The sequence below is a fragment of the Penicillium diatomitis genome (genome assembly GCF_028827545.1).
Source record: "Penicillium diatomitis strain IBT 30728 chromosome Unknown utg000009l_segment0_segment0, whole genome shotgun sequence".
NCBI lineage: Eukaryota > Fungi > Ascomycota > Eurotiomycetes > Eurotiales > Aspergillaceae > Penicillium > Penicillium diatomitis.
Window position 1 is genome coordinate 830,581 of NW_026623181.1, and position 16,390 is coordinate 846,970.

Sequence of the window (16,390 nt, forward strand, 5' to 3'; positions counted from 1 at the left end):
GCGTAGACGAACCCATATTGGAGTGAGTGGTCCGCTTACTTTCTAAGAATACATTTCGAACTCCTCCGATGAGCGATGTACAGCTCGATCGTGCGATAGCCGCAGCTCATCGCCATTTATTTGCCTATGTTCCACCCCCGCAGAATACATCTCCTCGCTTTTGCTTCTTATTCTGCGATTGAGCCAGAGCCAGGTATCCAGAATCTTTGTCGAAAGGCCCAGTCTCTGATTCTCTCCTCTTGGAAGACGCGTACGGGGATCCAGCGTCTGATCAGCGTTTGTGGCATAAGACCATCCTCTTGACAAACGCTCCAGACTCTTGTTCGGTAGACGGGGCATTCGAGAGGTGCGAGCAATTTCTGTGGGCTTGGTGTGAAACTCGGGAATCCAGACCCATGCAAAGAACGCCACTGCAGCTAGTGGTACGGAAAGGGCCCCGAGAAGCTGGTCGAGCGAGCGAGGATTCGAGTTCAGTACAGAGCGCTCCGTTACAACCAGAATGAGAATGGCTCCTACTTTGCCGCAAGCAGCAGAGATACCGTGGCAGGTTGCTCGGAATCTAGTTGGGAATAATTCTGCCGATATCTGAGGATTGAATATGGGTAAGTATGCTGAGCGCAGCTTGATACTATAAGATTGCAAGGTGTAACTCACAATGTAGGTCAAAGTGTTTGGTCCTGAACGAGGTCAGTCATGAGAAGAGCAAAAAAGCCAACAAGGATACAAATAACAAGACCTACCCAGGTTGAAGAGAAACTGGCACAGTGCGCATAGAATAACACTGGCCAAATGTGGTTCATCGAATTCTGTTGCCACCAAAACACCTCCCAATACTGCAAATAATACACTCAGTGCACACGAATTCCACACAAGCAGAGCCTTGCGAGGGAAGTAGTCGATAACCAAAATCAAAAGACAACTGCCCGCAAGTGAGGTGATTGATATTGTGCATATATATCGGAACGCGTTGTGAGATAGTTGCTGGAACATGTTGTGCGTGGGATCCCATACGTTCTGATAATTGGGAACTTGAAGGCCGGTGGCTGTCGCCATCACCAAACTTGTAACCGTTGCTGTTGGGGGTGGTAATCTGGCAACGTAAGAGCTTACAAGGTTGTAGGTTGTGTTGCCATAAGCTACCGTGTGTGTAAATGGTATTGTCACAGTCGTGGTTGGGGATGGCAGTGCAAATGTCACATTCAGCGCAGGAATACTGTCCGCCCATAGAGCAGCGAGTGGTCGAGGAGAATTGATGCCAAGCGCATAGAAGCAAAAGTCAAGGAGGAACCAACAAAGTGATGTCGCTGCAAGGTATCTCCAATTGCCTTCTTTGAAGAGGAACGACCAGAAGGTCGGCTCATTCTTCTGGCTAGGATGAATCGAGGCTGCGAGTGCTGGAGAAGTCGGGAAACTCGCTGGATTCGATGCAGCGAGTATCCCACTTCCTTCTGAAGATCCATTTTGTGATTCTAACAATTGCACTGTTCGCCGAAATTGACGTTTTGTGGTAATAAGTGCTTGCTGCGGGTCATGTGCAACGTCCATCGTGTATCGTGGGGACTCGGGAATGGAAAACCTCCACAAAATCGCCAGCAACGCCGGGATGCAACCTGCACCCACCACCCATCTCCAGACGGTGTCTAAAGTGGCAAGTATCTCGCGCTGTGTCTCTATCGGCAAGCTGTCAAATGCAGGGCCATGGTCTGGATATCCCTGCAGATTGCGAGACTTCATCAGCCTGGTCAAGACTCCCCAGCCCACTGCTGCTGCCAATATCTGCCCTAATGGCTGCATCAGGAACACAGCAGCCATCATTCTGGCACGGTACTTAGTGCTCGCAAACTCGGCTGTGATGACAGCACTGAGCGGATATTCTGCACCGATGCCCATACCGAGAAAGAAACGATAGAACTGAATCCAGGCCAGAATGCTCATATTGTTGTACATCCCACTCGAAGCCTGAGACATCCCCAACGTTGCGAAAATGACAAGCACCAGCTCCAGACCATACAATTTCCTTCGGCCTAATCGATCGGTTAACCGTCCAAAAAGCAGCTGCCCGACAACGGATCCAGCCAAGGTTAACGCGTTGATTGACAGCTCAGGGAGCCTGTCGGCTCGATCTGGCCAATATAGAAAGGCAAGCAGCGGCAAGATCACATTGGTCGCAAACAAAGAATATGAATCGGTCAGGAATCCCGAAGCGGCCACGATGAAGACTTGCCAGTCAAACCCATTGTGGTCAAAGATGTTGATGACACCTTCTCTCCAAAGAGTTGGGTTTTCATCTTTCTCGTCCGGAGCTCGCGTTGTGCCGTCAATCCACCAAGGATGATCTCCAAGGGGAAATGGGAGCCGTCCTCTGATGGTTTTCCACGCTGATTTCGTATATTCGTTTTCGAGTGGCCAGTTCGTCGCCATTACCTTGGAAGGAGATCGGATGGATGAGACAAATATGAACATTCACCGCAGTGCCATCCTTCGAGATATACTACTTTGACGAGCACGCGGGCTTGCGATCGCGTGAGGCTTCGCCGCAGCAACACGACCGTGCCTGACGCCACTAGCGCTGGATGCCCGTCACCTGTCGTGGCATATGGCCGACCACTCAGCACTTCGAGATTAGGAACGTGCTATACAACACGAGAGCCTCCTCGCAGCGAACGCCGTGATTGGGGCGTATGAATATCGAATGTTCGAAAGTTCTCCGGAATAAGATATTAATTCCGAGTGCTTCTCCAACTCGACTCAGATCTTCCATACTTTCCATCATGTCGCAGCTTTGGAAGGATTGCATGGAGGCAGGCCCACTTGCCGCATTGCCCCCGGACAAGACCCAGAGACTTGAGAAACGCTTCTGTGAATTCTACAGCACCTTCAAATGTTTCCGCAGCGTTCTTCGAGACCAACACACAACTCTGGAGTCGTATCATGAGTTCCAAAAAACATGGGACGAGTGCGTCGATTTCCTCTATCATAGTCGGAAATGGGGCCTGGAGGGAGCAATTCCTCAAGCAACCCTGCTGCACGAGACCGCTTGCTATGTATACAACAATTCTGACCTAGACTTGCTCGAGAGACGGCTTGACTTGCAGTTGCAGATAATGCATGCAAAGCTCGATGACATATTCTTGTATGGAGCTACGAAACTTAGTTAATGACTGACATTCCTATGCCGCAGCTAACCTGACTCGCGTGAAAGGAACCTTTTCTCGGTCATAATTAGACAATCTGAGCTCCACCGCACAGCGCATGGTGCACTCAACGAAGCCGCCGATCTCTATGAAGACAAGTTTCCCGAAGCGAACAAAAGTGTTGATAGAAATACAAACCCTCTGTTTGAACACTTGATAGAGCTACATGAAGCACTCAAGAGGTCCAAAGCCCCATCACTGAAGTCAGAGCACTTGGAGAGGATATGGAGGCGCATAGTCAACCGCTTTAGTGAACATGCGCCGCCAAATTCAGAGGGTCTTCAATGGATGTCCTTGACGAGACTGAAAGAGAGCGACAGAAAGAGATTGATTGAATATTCTCGTCAGACTCTAAAACTCAGACAATCGATTTATCGATCCCAGGAGTCATCTTCGCCATTACGACGTCGTGTTTACGATTCCGGGCGTAATGATAGTTTGGCGACCATGTAAGGCCTCTGCTTCAATTTCGAGATGATGAAATCAGTGATTGCTGACCCCTCTGACAAGTCAACGTGACCTTCTTGAAGATGAACAGCAACTCTCTTCGGTAGATGTCGTCACGCATCTAGGATATTGCAGTGTCGTGAGCACCAGAATCGACAAGGAGTGGGGATTTGTCCATTACCGTGAGTGTCTCTTCGGCTATCTAGTCATTGGGATTTTATCTTGCCAACTAAAATTCTTCAAAGTTCCGATACCAAGCAACATCCATCCATACACCAAACATGCATGCTTTCACACGGCCGAGATCCGTCTCTACGAGGCCTCCACCATTGAAGAAGGGGACGGTGCGAAGACATGGTGGAGACACGAGGGACGCAAGCCCACGTACAAATTTGACTCCAAAGCCATTGACACGGCGTTTCAATGTGCGCTGCGTGGCAAACTTTTGATACACACCCTGCAAATTGATGGTATCATTTCGGAACAAGGTTCTGAAGCTACAGCTCAACCGTTAAAACTGTGGTCGGATATTGACGGCCGCAGGAGATCAATGACCTTCTTATTGCAACGAGAAAAACCATATCACCATGTCGAGATTTCATTGCGGCTCTTTGATACTTCTGTGGATATCAGGGAGAGCGGCAAGAAGGTTAAGCTACGATTCGTTCCTCTTAAATCCAGGAAAGGACGAAATTCAGGCTCGGGGACCACCCTTCTCAGACGCGTGAGCTATCGGCTTCGTCATCCATCCTCAGAAATGGAGCTGAACTCCAATCGAAGAGGCCTGCATGATAGTATGTCGTCGGTCAATGAGGAGGACGAGGAACTTCTGCAACAGGACACAGAACTCTTTGCTTCCTTTGGCTACCTTCAATTCAAATTCTCAGATGCAAAAGGTAAGCTGAGTGCTTGCTGCCCGGACAGCTCGAGATTTGAGCTTGATCACTGACATTAGATTCCCAACAAGATGCGCTTGTGTTTCAAAAATATCTGTCCAGCTATTTTTCAGAGACCCGCAGCACGAACCCTCCAATGTCAATTCCTCATGAAAGTTCAGATGGCATTGAACCTCCAACTCTGCGCACTCCGATTTATGGCTCTCCGAATCCGTCTCAATCTGAGAAAGAACAAATAAGTCCGGAGAGTTCCGACCACGCCGGTCACCAGTTGGCCTCGCAGAGTCCACTCGACCAGAGGTCCGGCAATGATCACACTCCGACAAACGGCTCATCGTCAGCCCAGAGACCAAAAACTCTTCCACTTGTCAAGGATCTCGACTACCGGGTCCGTGGTATCAAGCTCGAGCAAACAGGCACCAATATACTCTCGTATCTGAGCAGCAAACTCGGAATTGAGTCGACTATTGTTGGACGCGTCAAGGCCTTAGCTACTAGCCAGAATGGAGACAAAGTAGCGGTTGTAGCTTGGCGACCACAGCCCAAATGCCTGTCCGCGCCTGGTAAAGACGAGTGGGAATTTGGTCCGACTTCCGACGATGACACTTTACACATCACCGTCGACACTCATTTCCGCGGCGTGACGATCCTGTACAGCCCTCCACCTGAGTTACCACATACGATCGAGTAAGCAACTCTCATATCCCTTTGTTTTGTTTCGTTCATGCTTTTGGTTTGTTCAAGATGCACTAACATTAATTGTGGTAGTATATGTGCCGTGGCCGGTCTGGGAGGCCATGCCTGGGGATCATTCAAACACAAAGGTGAAGCTCAATCTTTCATGTGGGTGTTGGATGGGCTTCGAGAGAAGTTCCCCACAGCTCGACTCATGACCTATGGATCCAAAACCAAATTGGATGGCAACGAATCAACCCAGACCTTGGAAGACCTGGGCAAACTGCTACGAGATGAAATGCGTAGTGTCACGAGACGTCGAGCTCAGTCGGCCCTCAGCAAAGAGTCATGCTCGACGGGCCCATCCTTTTCCGTACCGTCCATCTTCATCGCTCATAGTCTGGGGGGTCTGACTGTCAAAGAGGTACGCGTTGTGAAATCCTTTCCAAATAAGCGTCCGCTGCGCTGAGGCGCTGACCGTGTGGTTATCATAGGCCTTACTCCAGGAGAAGACGAATCCGGACAAGGGGACCTTTATAAGTAACCTCAAGGGGGCACTCTTCTTCGGCGTGCCCAGTCACGGCATGAACATTCAAGTCCTTGAAGCTATGATCCGTGGCCAGCCTAATGAACTTCTCGTGAGGTCGATCGCAAATGATTCACCTACCTTGCAAGAGCTCAGTCGAAGGTTCAAAGCGACATTCCCGCCGGGAAAACCGAAGATTCTCTACTTTTATGAGATGGAGCTGTCAGGCTCTCCGAGGAAGGTAGTGTTTCCCTCGGTAAATAAGGAACATTCGAAATGAGCACGCAATGACTGATTTTCTTGTTGTTCTCTAGGCGGAAGATGGACAATGGAAAATGGATGGACCTAAAACCTTCCTCGTGGCACGCATCTCTGCGACAGATGGCGGTCTATGCAACTCAGATTATGTGGATACCCGCGGCCTTAATCGCAATCATTCAGATTTGGTGAAGTTTAGCAGTCCAAACGATGCGGATTATCGGCGAGTCTTGGAGGATTTGGAGAAAATGGTCAAGCACTTTCAGATACGGACAGATGTAAGTGGTTGAGCAGTGGGCCTTGGGATGAGAGGATTGGGTTGAGGAGCGTATCAAAGGTCAAGATGGGGATTGGTTGCTGAGAGTGTTGGAGTTCGAGGAGTATTTGTGCTTCGAGATCATGGATCAAGAGGCCGCCATTCAGACGTGGATATGTATGTGCATGAGAAATTGAGATTTCAAAGATGTATATCTGGGCCCTACATTGGCCTTGAAATTTGTTGGAAGATTCATGGTAAATGCGGTCAAATGCGGTCAAATGCTGGATAGGTCTGAACGTATGGCACTCCATCGCCATCTCTAGATTTCTGCACAACCATTCCTCTCTGGATACTCCAAGATCTCGCGACCAAATACCGAGATGGCTTTTTTGTCGATCATCCTTTTCGCTCGTAATCTAGATTGTTGATTCGTCCCGTACCTGGGGAGTGAGAAGTTGTACAGATCACTCGAAGTCCCGATGGTCGACCCGAAGCAGTTACTGTCAACGCAAGCGTCGGCTCGCCAATTTCCAACGCTTCACGAATTTGCCTGGTGATCAGCCCGCTGAATGTGTGGCTGAAGTTGCCGCGCGAACTGGCGAATCAGTCATAAGCGCGGTCAATCATCTCTGTGACCGTTTGGCGCATTGCGATTTCGATGGTGGTGATGGTTCTGATTCCGTGTGATTCCGCGGAATGAGCGTGTGACCTGTTCCATGCCTCGTAGCCACTTCGCCGAGCTTCGTCGCCCGGCGTATGACTGCCGGGATTTCTGGGTGTTCCGCAAGCTCGATGTGAAGATGGAAAAGGCCGAGAGCGGGTCCCCGAGGTAATCGCTTTCGCCTTTTCACGCCCCCGGGATCACTGCCTGCAGGGACTCGCCTGAGGGAAGTGGTCCACACCACCCGTAGACATCACAGCGACATTGCTCGAATCGGGGACAGCTGTTTGAGGGGAGAGACACACCAGACGTTAGCAAATAACCAATGTCTCAAAACATGCCTCTGAAGATGTGAGATGTGGTATGTGGTATGCCAGTCTTTTCCGCCCCGGATAGCCGCGTGAGACTCCGAGTGATTTCTCCGACTTACTGAGTAGACTCCATCCCGAAAACAATATGCCACAGTTTCTCCAGCACCCACCCGACCCCAAAATTATCCGTCATTTCCGTTGTCGCCATCCAGTCCAGAATCCGCTCGTAGTCCTCCCTGGGCCGCGCCCTAATCCTGTCCCTAGACACGGCAAACTGACCACAACATACGTTGCCAATCGAATCCGGGACCTGATCGGCCGATACGCCGAACATCTGCTGATAGGCCTCTGCGAAGCGGGCGCGAATATCGTTATTCTGGATGTCGCTGTCACTGGGGTTGTTGGGGTGGACGGCCGTCGGACAGCCCGGGTCATGTTTGCATCGGAGGTTGACGTAGCCGTGGGCGTCGATGGCTTGGAGGCGCAAGTTGCGGAGGGTGTCGATGGTCCGGGGACCGAAGAGGTCGTTGTGCCATTGTTCGGGGGAGGCGTGGACGAAGATGGAATATGTGGGGAGGTGGTCGTAGAAGGTGGTGATGTAGGAGAGGTAGGCGGCGGCTTCACGGCCACGCCAGGTCGTGGGTTGAAGGAAGCCTGGTTGCGGGGGTTGTTCGGTTGAGTAGACGAAGGGAGTGCCGTGGCTGTGGATGATGCGAGGGGAGTTAGGAGGGAAAGCAAAGGTTTCGGCTTCACAGATTCAAGATCCAAGATCCAAGGGCAAACGTCATGTGAAGAACGGTCCCACGCGGGTGGTCAAAAAGGTGCGCCCACCCAAACTCAAAACGATTAAGGAACAACAACAATCCAGGGGGAAAAGCGGGAGAGGCAGAGGTATGTGGAAATAGCGCGGCTTATCAGATTGATAGAGAGTCGAGAGACATGACTACTGTCAACTGTACTCGATTCAATTCCCGTACTCACCTCTCTGAACAATAATCCCACAACCACGTCAGATCGTCGGTGTGGATCGACGCTAGAACCACGCCTACGCTGGCGTTGTGCGCGTTGGACGTATACGCCTCGGTGAGGGTCGACAATTTGTAGACAATCTCTTCTCGATGGAGATTGTCGGCTATGGTTGATTCGCTTCGTTAGTTTTATGCGATCGATCAACGATGTACCGTCCTTCTGGACTTTTTAAATGCGTTGAATTCCACGGGCCTTGGGTCTTCCTCTTTCTGTGTATAAGATAAGGTAGGGTTGCCATTGTCGCGCAGATCTCAGTGCCTTATTGCTGTATGAATTTTGGATCGTGAATCATACCTTGACCGGGCAGCGCATGACCTCGATTCAGAAAATAAAGCAGTTGAAGAGTCACAATGACCACACAGCTAACGATGGCCCACTTGGCATTGATCCCAAGGGGCAATTGAGGCCTCCACATCTCTTTTCGTTCGATCGGTTTCCACGGAGGTGGGAAGAATGGTCAAAATCACAGATGCTAGGAGCTGGCGGGAACGGGGGAAGAAAAGAGCAGTTCACTCTGCCTTGATGATGTCTTGTCGAAAAGGAAAAATAAAAACAAGAGGCGAAGAGCCAAGTTTACTAGTCTGGGAGTAAGTAGCCAGGAGCCCCAGCCGAAGACTAGGTTATGCCGTTTTGAAGAGCTCCAGCACAAGCCAGCACCTGAGCACACTAGCACAGTATAAGGCTCAAGCGCCAAGCGGGGCGCCTGAATTGGAACCAGAGTCAGAGCGATGGCCGATATGGAGCTGCCAAACTGTACTGTACTACTGTAGTAGTACCGACTTTGCCGAGTCGACCGCACCAGCAGCAATTGGGAGAGAATCAACAGGGTCAGGGTTCCCCAGTGAGACGGGACCAGACCGGAGCTCGGTAGTTCATTTGGTAGGATGGTTGAGAAGACATCTGGACTGAAGACCTAGGACAGCAGGTCAACAGTAGTGACTTCAACCTCTGCTTTTTTTCCTGATCTTGGTTTTTTGGCATTTTTTGTGATGGGTCCGACTGTAGTGGGACTGAGACTGGGACTGGGAACGCGGATGTTCGACTCCCGTCTTGGATATCATCACTGCTTCAGTGCTTTCCACGTGGTAGATGGATGCATGTCATTGCAATTCTCATGGAAATTGGACAGCCACAATGGATGTATTCGTGGTAGAGAGTACTACTGGAAAAAATGTCCAGTGTACAACTGTACACTCATACACCGTACTGAATGATGGCGCTCACTCCCTCACCCTCAAACATCCGGTTCCTGGCCTTGATCGGGAAGTATCTGTGGAGACTGGGAAGTGGGAACCAATACCCAGACCCCAGTCATTGTCAATTTGTCAGTGCAACCGCGGTCATTTCAAACCCAGCATGCTTGGGTTGCTAGATGGTAGGCTGAGAGGCTCGGATCAAGGGTCCTGATTCTGCCCCAAACAACATCATGGTACATTCAAGTCCAGTCAACCCCCCGGTTGTGGACAATCCTGTCCCAGAACCAATCATGACCCAGAAACCAAACCATTCGACGTTCACAGCACGGACGGTCTGATATCAGATGGAACGCCTGAAAGCTTTGCTGGGTAGAGAGCAGCGCCCGTTGGATATAAGGGACGTGTCGGTCTTGATGGAGTTTTCAGTCCCGGGACGAGAACACATACGTTCCGAGCCATGCAATATCCTGCTCTGGGTAAGATCATGCAATACTTCCAGGTGTCTTAAAAGGATTTGTGTATGTACCTCGGTCTTTTGGGCGTTATTATCGCTAAAATGGAACTTGCAGAGTGTATCGGTGTAGTGTGTCACTGTGTACCCAGTTTGCCGTCGAAAGGCACAAACCCGGCCACGGAACTACTCTGCCGAATGATGAACCACTGGCCTTGAGCTACTGAACTAAAAACCTCAAGTTACTCAACGAGTCAACAGTCAATAGTACCTTAGTGGTAGCCAACTCACCAAACACACGAGACCTCTATGTCCTATTCGATCGAAAGCTGGGTAAGCTCTCTTCGCAATCTCCGAAACGATCCGTCCCACGGGAAAGACTCCGGTCGCACTCTAACAGGAGTTTCATGCTTGGACGGTCATGTGATAACGTGGATGTTGGATTGAATCATGTCCAATCCGATGAATAATATCTTCCTCACGTGGTTCTTCATGTGTCAAGTCATCGTCTCATTAAATTCTATGTACAGTATCAGATCTAAATCTATTCTAGACTCTATGTCATCAATATTTGTCTATGTAACCAAAGCAATTCGCCTGAACGGCGTCATGGAAGACACACACTCTCGCTCTCTTTCTCTCAGACACCTCTCGTATGCATGACGATGTCCCCTAGCGGAGTTCCTCATCACATATGATAGTAGTATGAGACGGTTCTCTCAACCCCTTGGAGCCTTCACTGGTCCCGGCCGAGAACCCCGGATGTCTGTAATCGCCCTCTTGCAGCGTCGGATCCACATAAGAAGGGAAATGGCCAGGGCCACCGGCCTGCCCATGACCGTACCCATGCGCCCCAAAGACATTCTGATGCGCAATCTTGACCAACTTGCCCAGCACCGCAATCTCCAACTTCAACTTGACACTGTACAAGGTCGCCTTCAGCGTGGTCTGGTACAGATACAGATTATTGAATTCAATCACCATCAGGGCGATGTCCATCAGGATACACGAGACGTTGACGGCGAGTAACTGCAGCACCGTCTTGCGACTGCCCGGGTCGGAATTATCGCGCAGCATGCGATTGGTCTTCCACATGTAGAAACTGGAGATGATCACCTCCTGGACGCAGAAGCCGGTGAGCTGGATTTTCTCCATGACTTTGTACCCCGCAACGGCGGTCGGGGTTTGCAGCAGATTGGCGGCAAATGTGAGCGCGGTGGTTGGGACGTGGAGCAAGAACACGTTGGCGATGATCATCCCCTTCACCATGCGGAGAATGCGTCGATTTTCCTGGACCAGATGCAGGCGCGAGTAGAGCACGAAGGACTGTCCCGTGACCATTGTCCACCAGCCGATCGTGATGAGCGTGATGGGCAGCCATGTTGCCGAGGTGAGACCGAAGAACTTGACCAGGTAGCCCACGGAGTAAGGGAGGATGCCGATCGAGGAGATCAGCATGCTCCAGAAGTAGGGTCCATGGTAGCGCTTGAAGGTGATGAAGACCAGGACGACCAGCTCGATCACGTTGTACCATGCAACGCCGATGAAGGTGGCAATGGCGATGCGCACGATATCACTGCCGCCTTCATAGGGCCCGACAATCCAGTTGTCTGAGATGTCATGGACGGACGAACTCATCCCTGCCGCTTGAAGGGCATGGAAGAGGACGGGGTGAGTCGTCCGGACCACAGGCAGTGTGCAACTGTGCGCAAGTCAGGATCAAAAAAAAAAAAAAGCCGGAGGAGGTGAGGGGAAGAAAGATGAAGAGTGAGGTCAGGTGTTTGTCAAGAATCTTGAGGTTAAAATGACGAAAGTCAAAGAGGGGGGGGGGAAAAAGTGCAATAGATCTAGCCCAGGTACCAGCACAGAGCAATGAACAAATATGGATCGCAATTGAAACTCACGGAACATGTGTCAAATTAACTTTTTGAGGCGGGGGGCGATAGGCCCGCGGGGAGTGTTATATTTGGATCCATCTTGAGGCTGGTTTCTACTCTGAGTACTCTCTACTAGAGAGTCCCGGATGAGTAACTTACCCGGTTCAAGTCAAACATCTTTCGACAGAGTAAGCAACACCTGCAATCCTGTAGATGGTGTATCTGTATCACTAGACTACTAGAGTACAGCGCACTGAATACCAATCCGAAGTGATCACTGGAAGGATATCACCGCCCATACTCGGCAGGAGTATCTTCAGCTCTTTCTACGTACTCCTGTCTGAAGACTCATCCGGCGTATAAACACAATCACTCCATGCCCAGATTGGTACCTCACTCTCCCATTCCTCCTCCCTGCTTGTCTCTTCCAAGTTCCCACAATCCCGTCTCACCCACTTATCCACCATTCCAATCGCTCCGAAGGATAGTCCTGTACCTCTTTGGCTCTGGTAAATGGAGCATTCTCTTGGCGCAGAGAGAGAGGAAAGATCCACAGTGGGGCGAGATACCGTTGCAACTTGCCGGATTGTGTGATTGTCTCGAGCTACCAGTCACCGGACGAGTTTGAAGGATGGGTACATTGGGTACTCTCTCGGAGCTTACTCGCATCGAGCCTTATTTGCCGGCTGGGTAAAGTCAGGCATACGACTATTTTGCAGTAGGCAGTTGTGCAACTGCAATGTGCATGACTGTGGAAGTGATCAGGACCCGCTGACTAGAGGATGGAGCTCAGCCTGGGGCGGCTTGTTGGAGATGAGATGGCTTTGCCGAAGGAGAGCTTGTTCTCTTTCTTTGGTGCTGTACTTCGAGCATTGGAGCAGACAGAGTTCAGCCATCGTCCAGGAACCACAAATCCATGAGACCAGTACCGGTATAACACAAAGACCGTGTCCAAACAGAGGAAGAGTGGAAGTGAAAGAGCAGTCAATAGAGAGATCTATGCCCGGAAGTGCGTCTAGACGGCTATTACAGCCGACATACTCGCCGGCACCGAGTGAGAGTCCAATTCCCTTCTTTCAAGGAGAGTCGTAATGGGAACACAGGGAGACTCCCACTCGCGTTAATGACACTTTCTGGTTCACTAGTCGAGCCTGAAGATCGCCGTCGATGCAAGCATAAACAAGGACAACATGAGCGTTCATCGGGCCAACCGACCGGGTCCTCACATGCATCGGCGATCCCGTGGCCCAGTGCGCCCGGTTGGTCTTCGGGGCGCCGGCAAACCCTCGGAGGATCCTCGCCCCGGCTATTCGGCGACGGCGGTACTACTTATACTTACGTGCTTCCGCCTTACTGAGAGGTTAAGTATGAAGCAGCATGACCACCGATCATGACGATCGATAGAGGAGTTCATAACTTGTAATTGTACACTGCGGTGGAAACAGATCTTATAGCTTGAAGAATGGTCATCAATTCGTAAAATGGGCCTGTCCAGATTGCCTCCTTTTCCCTGTCAAAACGCCTACCAGTGCTCGCAGCCGGTGTCCTTCCATAGAATCCTTGCAGGGTAATGATCTTCGTACTCTACCCTCTCTTCTTGTATCTCTCTCCTCATCCGGTGGTGCTCTCTCGATTCCGATGAAAGCAACTTCTCACCGCAGTTACTTTTTGCTACGGAGAAACGCGGCCACCTGTTCATGCCGAGTCACAAAGAACATGCGTTTTCGGTCAGATTTCCACACCAGGACGCCAATCTCCGCCGCATATTGACACGGAGCCTGGTACTCTTGCAAGGTGGTGAACTCCTTGAATAGAAACCCAGAGGTGGCTCGGAGACGATCGCGTTCTAGCTGCCACAACCGGATCTGATCCGTGACCGTTGGCGGTAGGATGGAGGGCGGAATGCCCGCGGTATTGGAGGTCGAATGGCCAGCATTATGCTTGCGCAGTTGCGGGTGCGCATGTGTATGGAGGTATGAGATGATCTGATCCGCAGTGATGCCCATGTCGATGGCGCGACGCACAGATTGACGGGTGATCTTGCCTGTGATGAGATTGGGAAAGCGGTACTTGAGGGTGGTGAAAAGGGAGATGAGCGAGATTTGCAAGGGCGACGAGGTGTAGGCGTAGAGACGGTAGTTGGTTTCAATGACAATGAATCCGGAACCGGTCCCAGAAGCACCCTGCGGACCGGCAGGTCCGTTCAATGAGCTGCCTACCGTACTGCTCAGTGCACTGGAATCAGAGGTCAAGGTCGTCGCCAGTCGTGTGGGGTAGAATCGTGGCGCGTCGGGCGATCTTTGGTAGATAATGCCAAAGTCGGCGAGATCGGCAAGGGTTCGAAGTTGTACGGGGGACAGGTATTTCTTCTCGTATGATTGTCCCAGCTCCAGACTACTCAGCAGGAACAAAAACGAGAGAACTTCGACACTGTCCATCCCAATGGCCTCGGCACTCTCGACGTAGAGAATCAGAATGTGCCAGACTTGCGTATTGACGTCCTGCAACACGAAAGCAAAGCCGTCCTTGGTAATTTCTGTCCGCCGTTCATAAATCTCGACAAGGTGACCAGCTTGCAGCAATTGCTTGACACCCTTGCTGAGGCTCACCTCTGGGTGCCCGCTGTCCTTGAGATATTCCGTGCCAACCATGTATCCCAACACCCCTTCCCATTGCCGTCGTGCGTATTCATCCAGATCGGAGATCGATTTTCGATGCTCATTTCGATGTTGGGAAAAGACTCCAAAGGATTGGGAATCTTCGGAGCCCGTGAGGGCTTTTCGGAGGGAGTCCGCGAAGGGATTTGTGACCATGTACGCGCTCACATTTTCGGATGTGAGGGTCTTGGAAAGGATATGGAGGCGACCTAGAATAGACAGAGCATTGTCTCGCTGTCTTTGAAACGTCACGAGCTTCGTTAGCGGCGATCTTGCGAGCAGCCTAGATCCTCCAGATTGATCATTCACGCGCTCACTTCTTGCTTTCTGCCTTCACCCAAAGCTCAAGATCATGAGTCGGTAAAGGATCCTTCAAATACAAAAGCGCCATAACAAAGCATTTTGCTGTGGTTGAACAGTCAGTGACCCAGATTTGTATCCGCGTATGAGAGAGCTCAAAGTACCCAAGTCAGGCAGCATTCGCCGGAAAATTGCAAGCGCGGTGGATGGCTGTTGATACAGCTTGTTAAAGGTCATCCCCGGCAGGCCTTCCAAGTACTCGAGGGGTCGAGACGTAGACGCCGCCATGATGGTGAGCCTTGAGACTTAACGTCTCTGATGTCTACCAGAAACTCAATGTCAAGAGTGAAGTCATGGTCCGGTCTCACGGGAGCTCTTTACGGTGACCTCAGCGGCTAACTTGCGCAGTTTCCGGGATAAATGGCCTTAGCCAGCTACCGAGCGCTTTGCACGCTACTGCTTGGAGTCAATACATTTATCTCTTCATCTGAGCCAAAATGACTGCTTTGAGATTTGTGAAGACTGTTAGATCAAATCTCATTTCTCGTGTTGGTTTGAGTCTGAAACTAATTGACTACTCACGCAGGTTTGGGAGTCCTTCCGGGCTACCTCGGGTTTGGAGCCTCGGTAAGCATCAAACTGAGCTATTGACTGTCATGATGGTCGTGTTGCTGACTGATGCCTTTGAAGATTGTTGAACAATGTGAGCCACTCTGGTATTCTCTGCTTATGAAAGCCTTCTAATCTCTTTCAATTTTATAGTTGAAAGTTACCGCGGCGAGGCCGGGAACAGTTAATTTTGAACTTGAGATTCAAAAGGAACATACAGTACGTCGTTCCTGTTACCTTTCTGTCTCATATACGTTAAGCAAGAGTTTCTCCAGAGATAGGCCAGTCATGATGTAAAGTCAAAGAACTAACTTTTCTCTCAGAACCGCCTGAGTATTCTTCATGGCGGAACTATTGCAAGCATGGGTATTCATTCGCAAACACCCGGCAGGTGGACTATTTCCTTGTGCTCATGACCTTTTTTAGTCGATCTCGGTGGCTCCCTAGCTGTGGCTTCTCGCGGGCTCTACGCGACTGGCGTATCTACCGATCTGAATGGTAAGTACCATTGAACAGTACCTCAAGGGCGTAGAAATCTACAATATACTGGAAAAGCACAACTAATGACATCCATGCAGTTACATACTTGAACTCTGGGGGCAGAGTAGGAGACAAGATCATGGCTGTACGTTCCCCCTTCAACATACCCCCCGAATGACGATTTAATGTTCAAGAAGCTGACATTCATGAAGGAAGTTACATGCGATAAATGTGTGAACTTACTGAAGACAAATCACCCGTCGTTGTGAAGCGCTTGCTAATCTTTACAGTCGGGAAAACCCTCGCATACACAAACATCAAGTTTACAAATGCAAAGGGCGAGGTGGTCGCTCGAGGAAGTCATACCAAGTAAGTGATACGATAGGTGCCCGACATGGAGATCACTGGTCCTGCTTGAGCTAAACCATGATGTGCCGTTTCTCTCGCAGGTATGTCAGCATCGCGTGGAAAGATCCTCAGAACATCGTGGAGGAAATCAACAAGCTACAGTGATCGATGAAGGATCAGCCCAGTCGGCAATGCTTGAGACCATGTCTGGGGATT

General features: G+C 50.5%; 6 protein-coding genes across 6 annotated transcripts; 2 read left to right on the top strand and 4 right to left on the bottom strand.

The window, feature by feature from the left end:
• Positions 1-42: 42 nt before the first annotated feature.
• N7539_006810 (major facilitator superfamily domain-containing protein) lies at positions 43-2,421 on the bottom strand (the record flags this gene model as incomplete). Its single annotated transcript, XM_056936411.1, has 2 exons — positions 43-677; positions 741-2,421. 2 exons carry the CDS (start codon positions 2,419-2,421, stop codon positions 43-45), a joined length of 2,316 nt encoding a protein of 771 aa, XP_056788346.1.
• A 350-nt stretch (positions 2,422-2,771) lies between these two features.
• On the top strand, positions 2,772-6,286 carry N7539_006811 (uncharacterized protein; the record flags this gene model as incomplete). Its single annotated transcript, XM_056936412.1, has 6 exons — positions 2,772-3,133; positions 3,900-4,537; positions 4,651-5,224; positions 5,306-5,636; positions 5,707-5,850; positions 6,053-6,286. The coding sequence occupies 6 exons, from the start codon at positions 2,772-2,774 to the stop codon at positions 6,284-6,286; spliced, it is 2,283 nt and encodes a 760-aa protein (XP_056788347.1).
• A 1,056-nt stretch (positions 6,287-7,342) lies between these two features.
• On the bottom strand, positions 7,343-8,671 carry N7539_006812 (DUF3431 domain-containing protein; the record flags this gene model as incomplete). Its single annotated transcript, XM_056936413.1, has 3 exons — positions 7,343-7,928; positions 8,209-8,359; positions 8,551-8,671. 3 exons carry the CDS (start codon positions 8,669-8,671, stop codon positions 7,343-7,345), a joined length of 858 nt encoding a protein of 285 aa, XP_056788348.1.
• A 1,904-nt stretch (positions 8,672-10,575) lies between these two features.
• Positions 10,576-11,541, bottom strand: N7539_006813 (uncharacterized protein; the record flags this gene model as incomplete). The annotated part of the gene is made up of 1 exon (XM_056936414.1): positions 10,576-11,541. One exon carries the CDS (start codon positions 11,539-11,541, stop codon positions 10,576-10,578), a length of 966 nt encoding a protein of 321 aa, XP_056788349.1.
• Positions 11,542-13,441: 1,900 nt separating this feature from the next.
• Positions 13,442-15,025, bottom strand: N7539_006814 (TFIIH/NER complex subunit TFB2; the record flags this gene model as incomplete). Its single annotated transcript, XM_056936415.1, has 3 exons — positions 13,442-14,675; positions 14,755-14,842; positions 14,902-15,025. 3 exons carry the CDS (start codon positions 15,023-15,025, stop codon positions 13,442-13,444), a joined length of 1,446 nt encoding a protein of 481 aa, XP_056788350.1.
• A 209-nt stretch (positions 15,026-15,234) lies between these two features.
• On the top strand, positions 15,235-16,339 carry N7539_006815 (PaaI family thioesterase; the record flags this gene model as incomplete). The annotated part of the gene is made up of 10 exons (XM_056936416.1): positions 15,235-15,261; positions 15,324-15,364; positions 15,428-15,440; positions 15,500-15,565; positions 15,670-15,712; positions 15,773-15,844; positions 15,925-15,971; positions 16,021-16,057; positions 16,117-16,195; positions 16,276-16,339. The coding sequence occupies 10 exons, from the start codon at positions 15,235-15,237 to the stop codon at positions 16,337-16,339; spliced, it is 489 nt and encodes a 162-aa protein (XP_056788351.1).
• Positions 16,340-16,390: the final 51 nt, after the last annotated feature.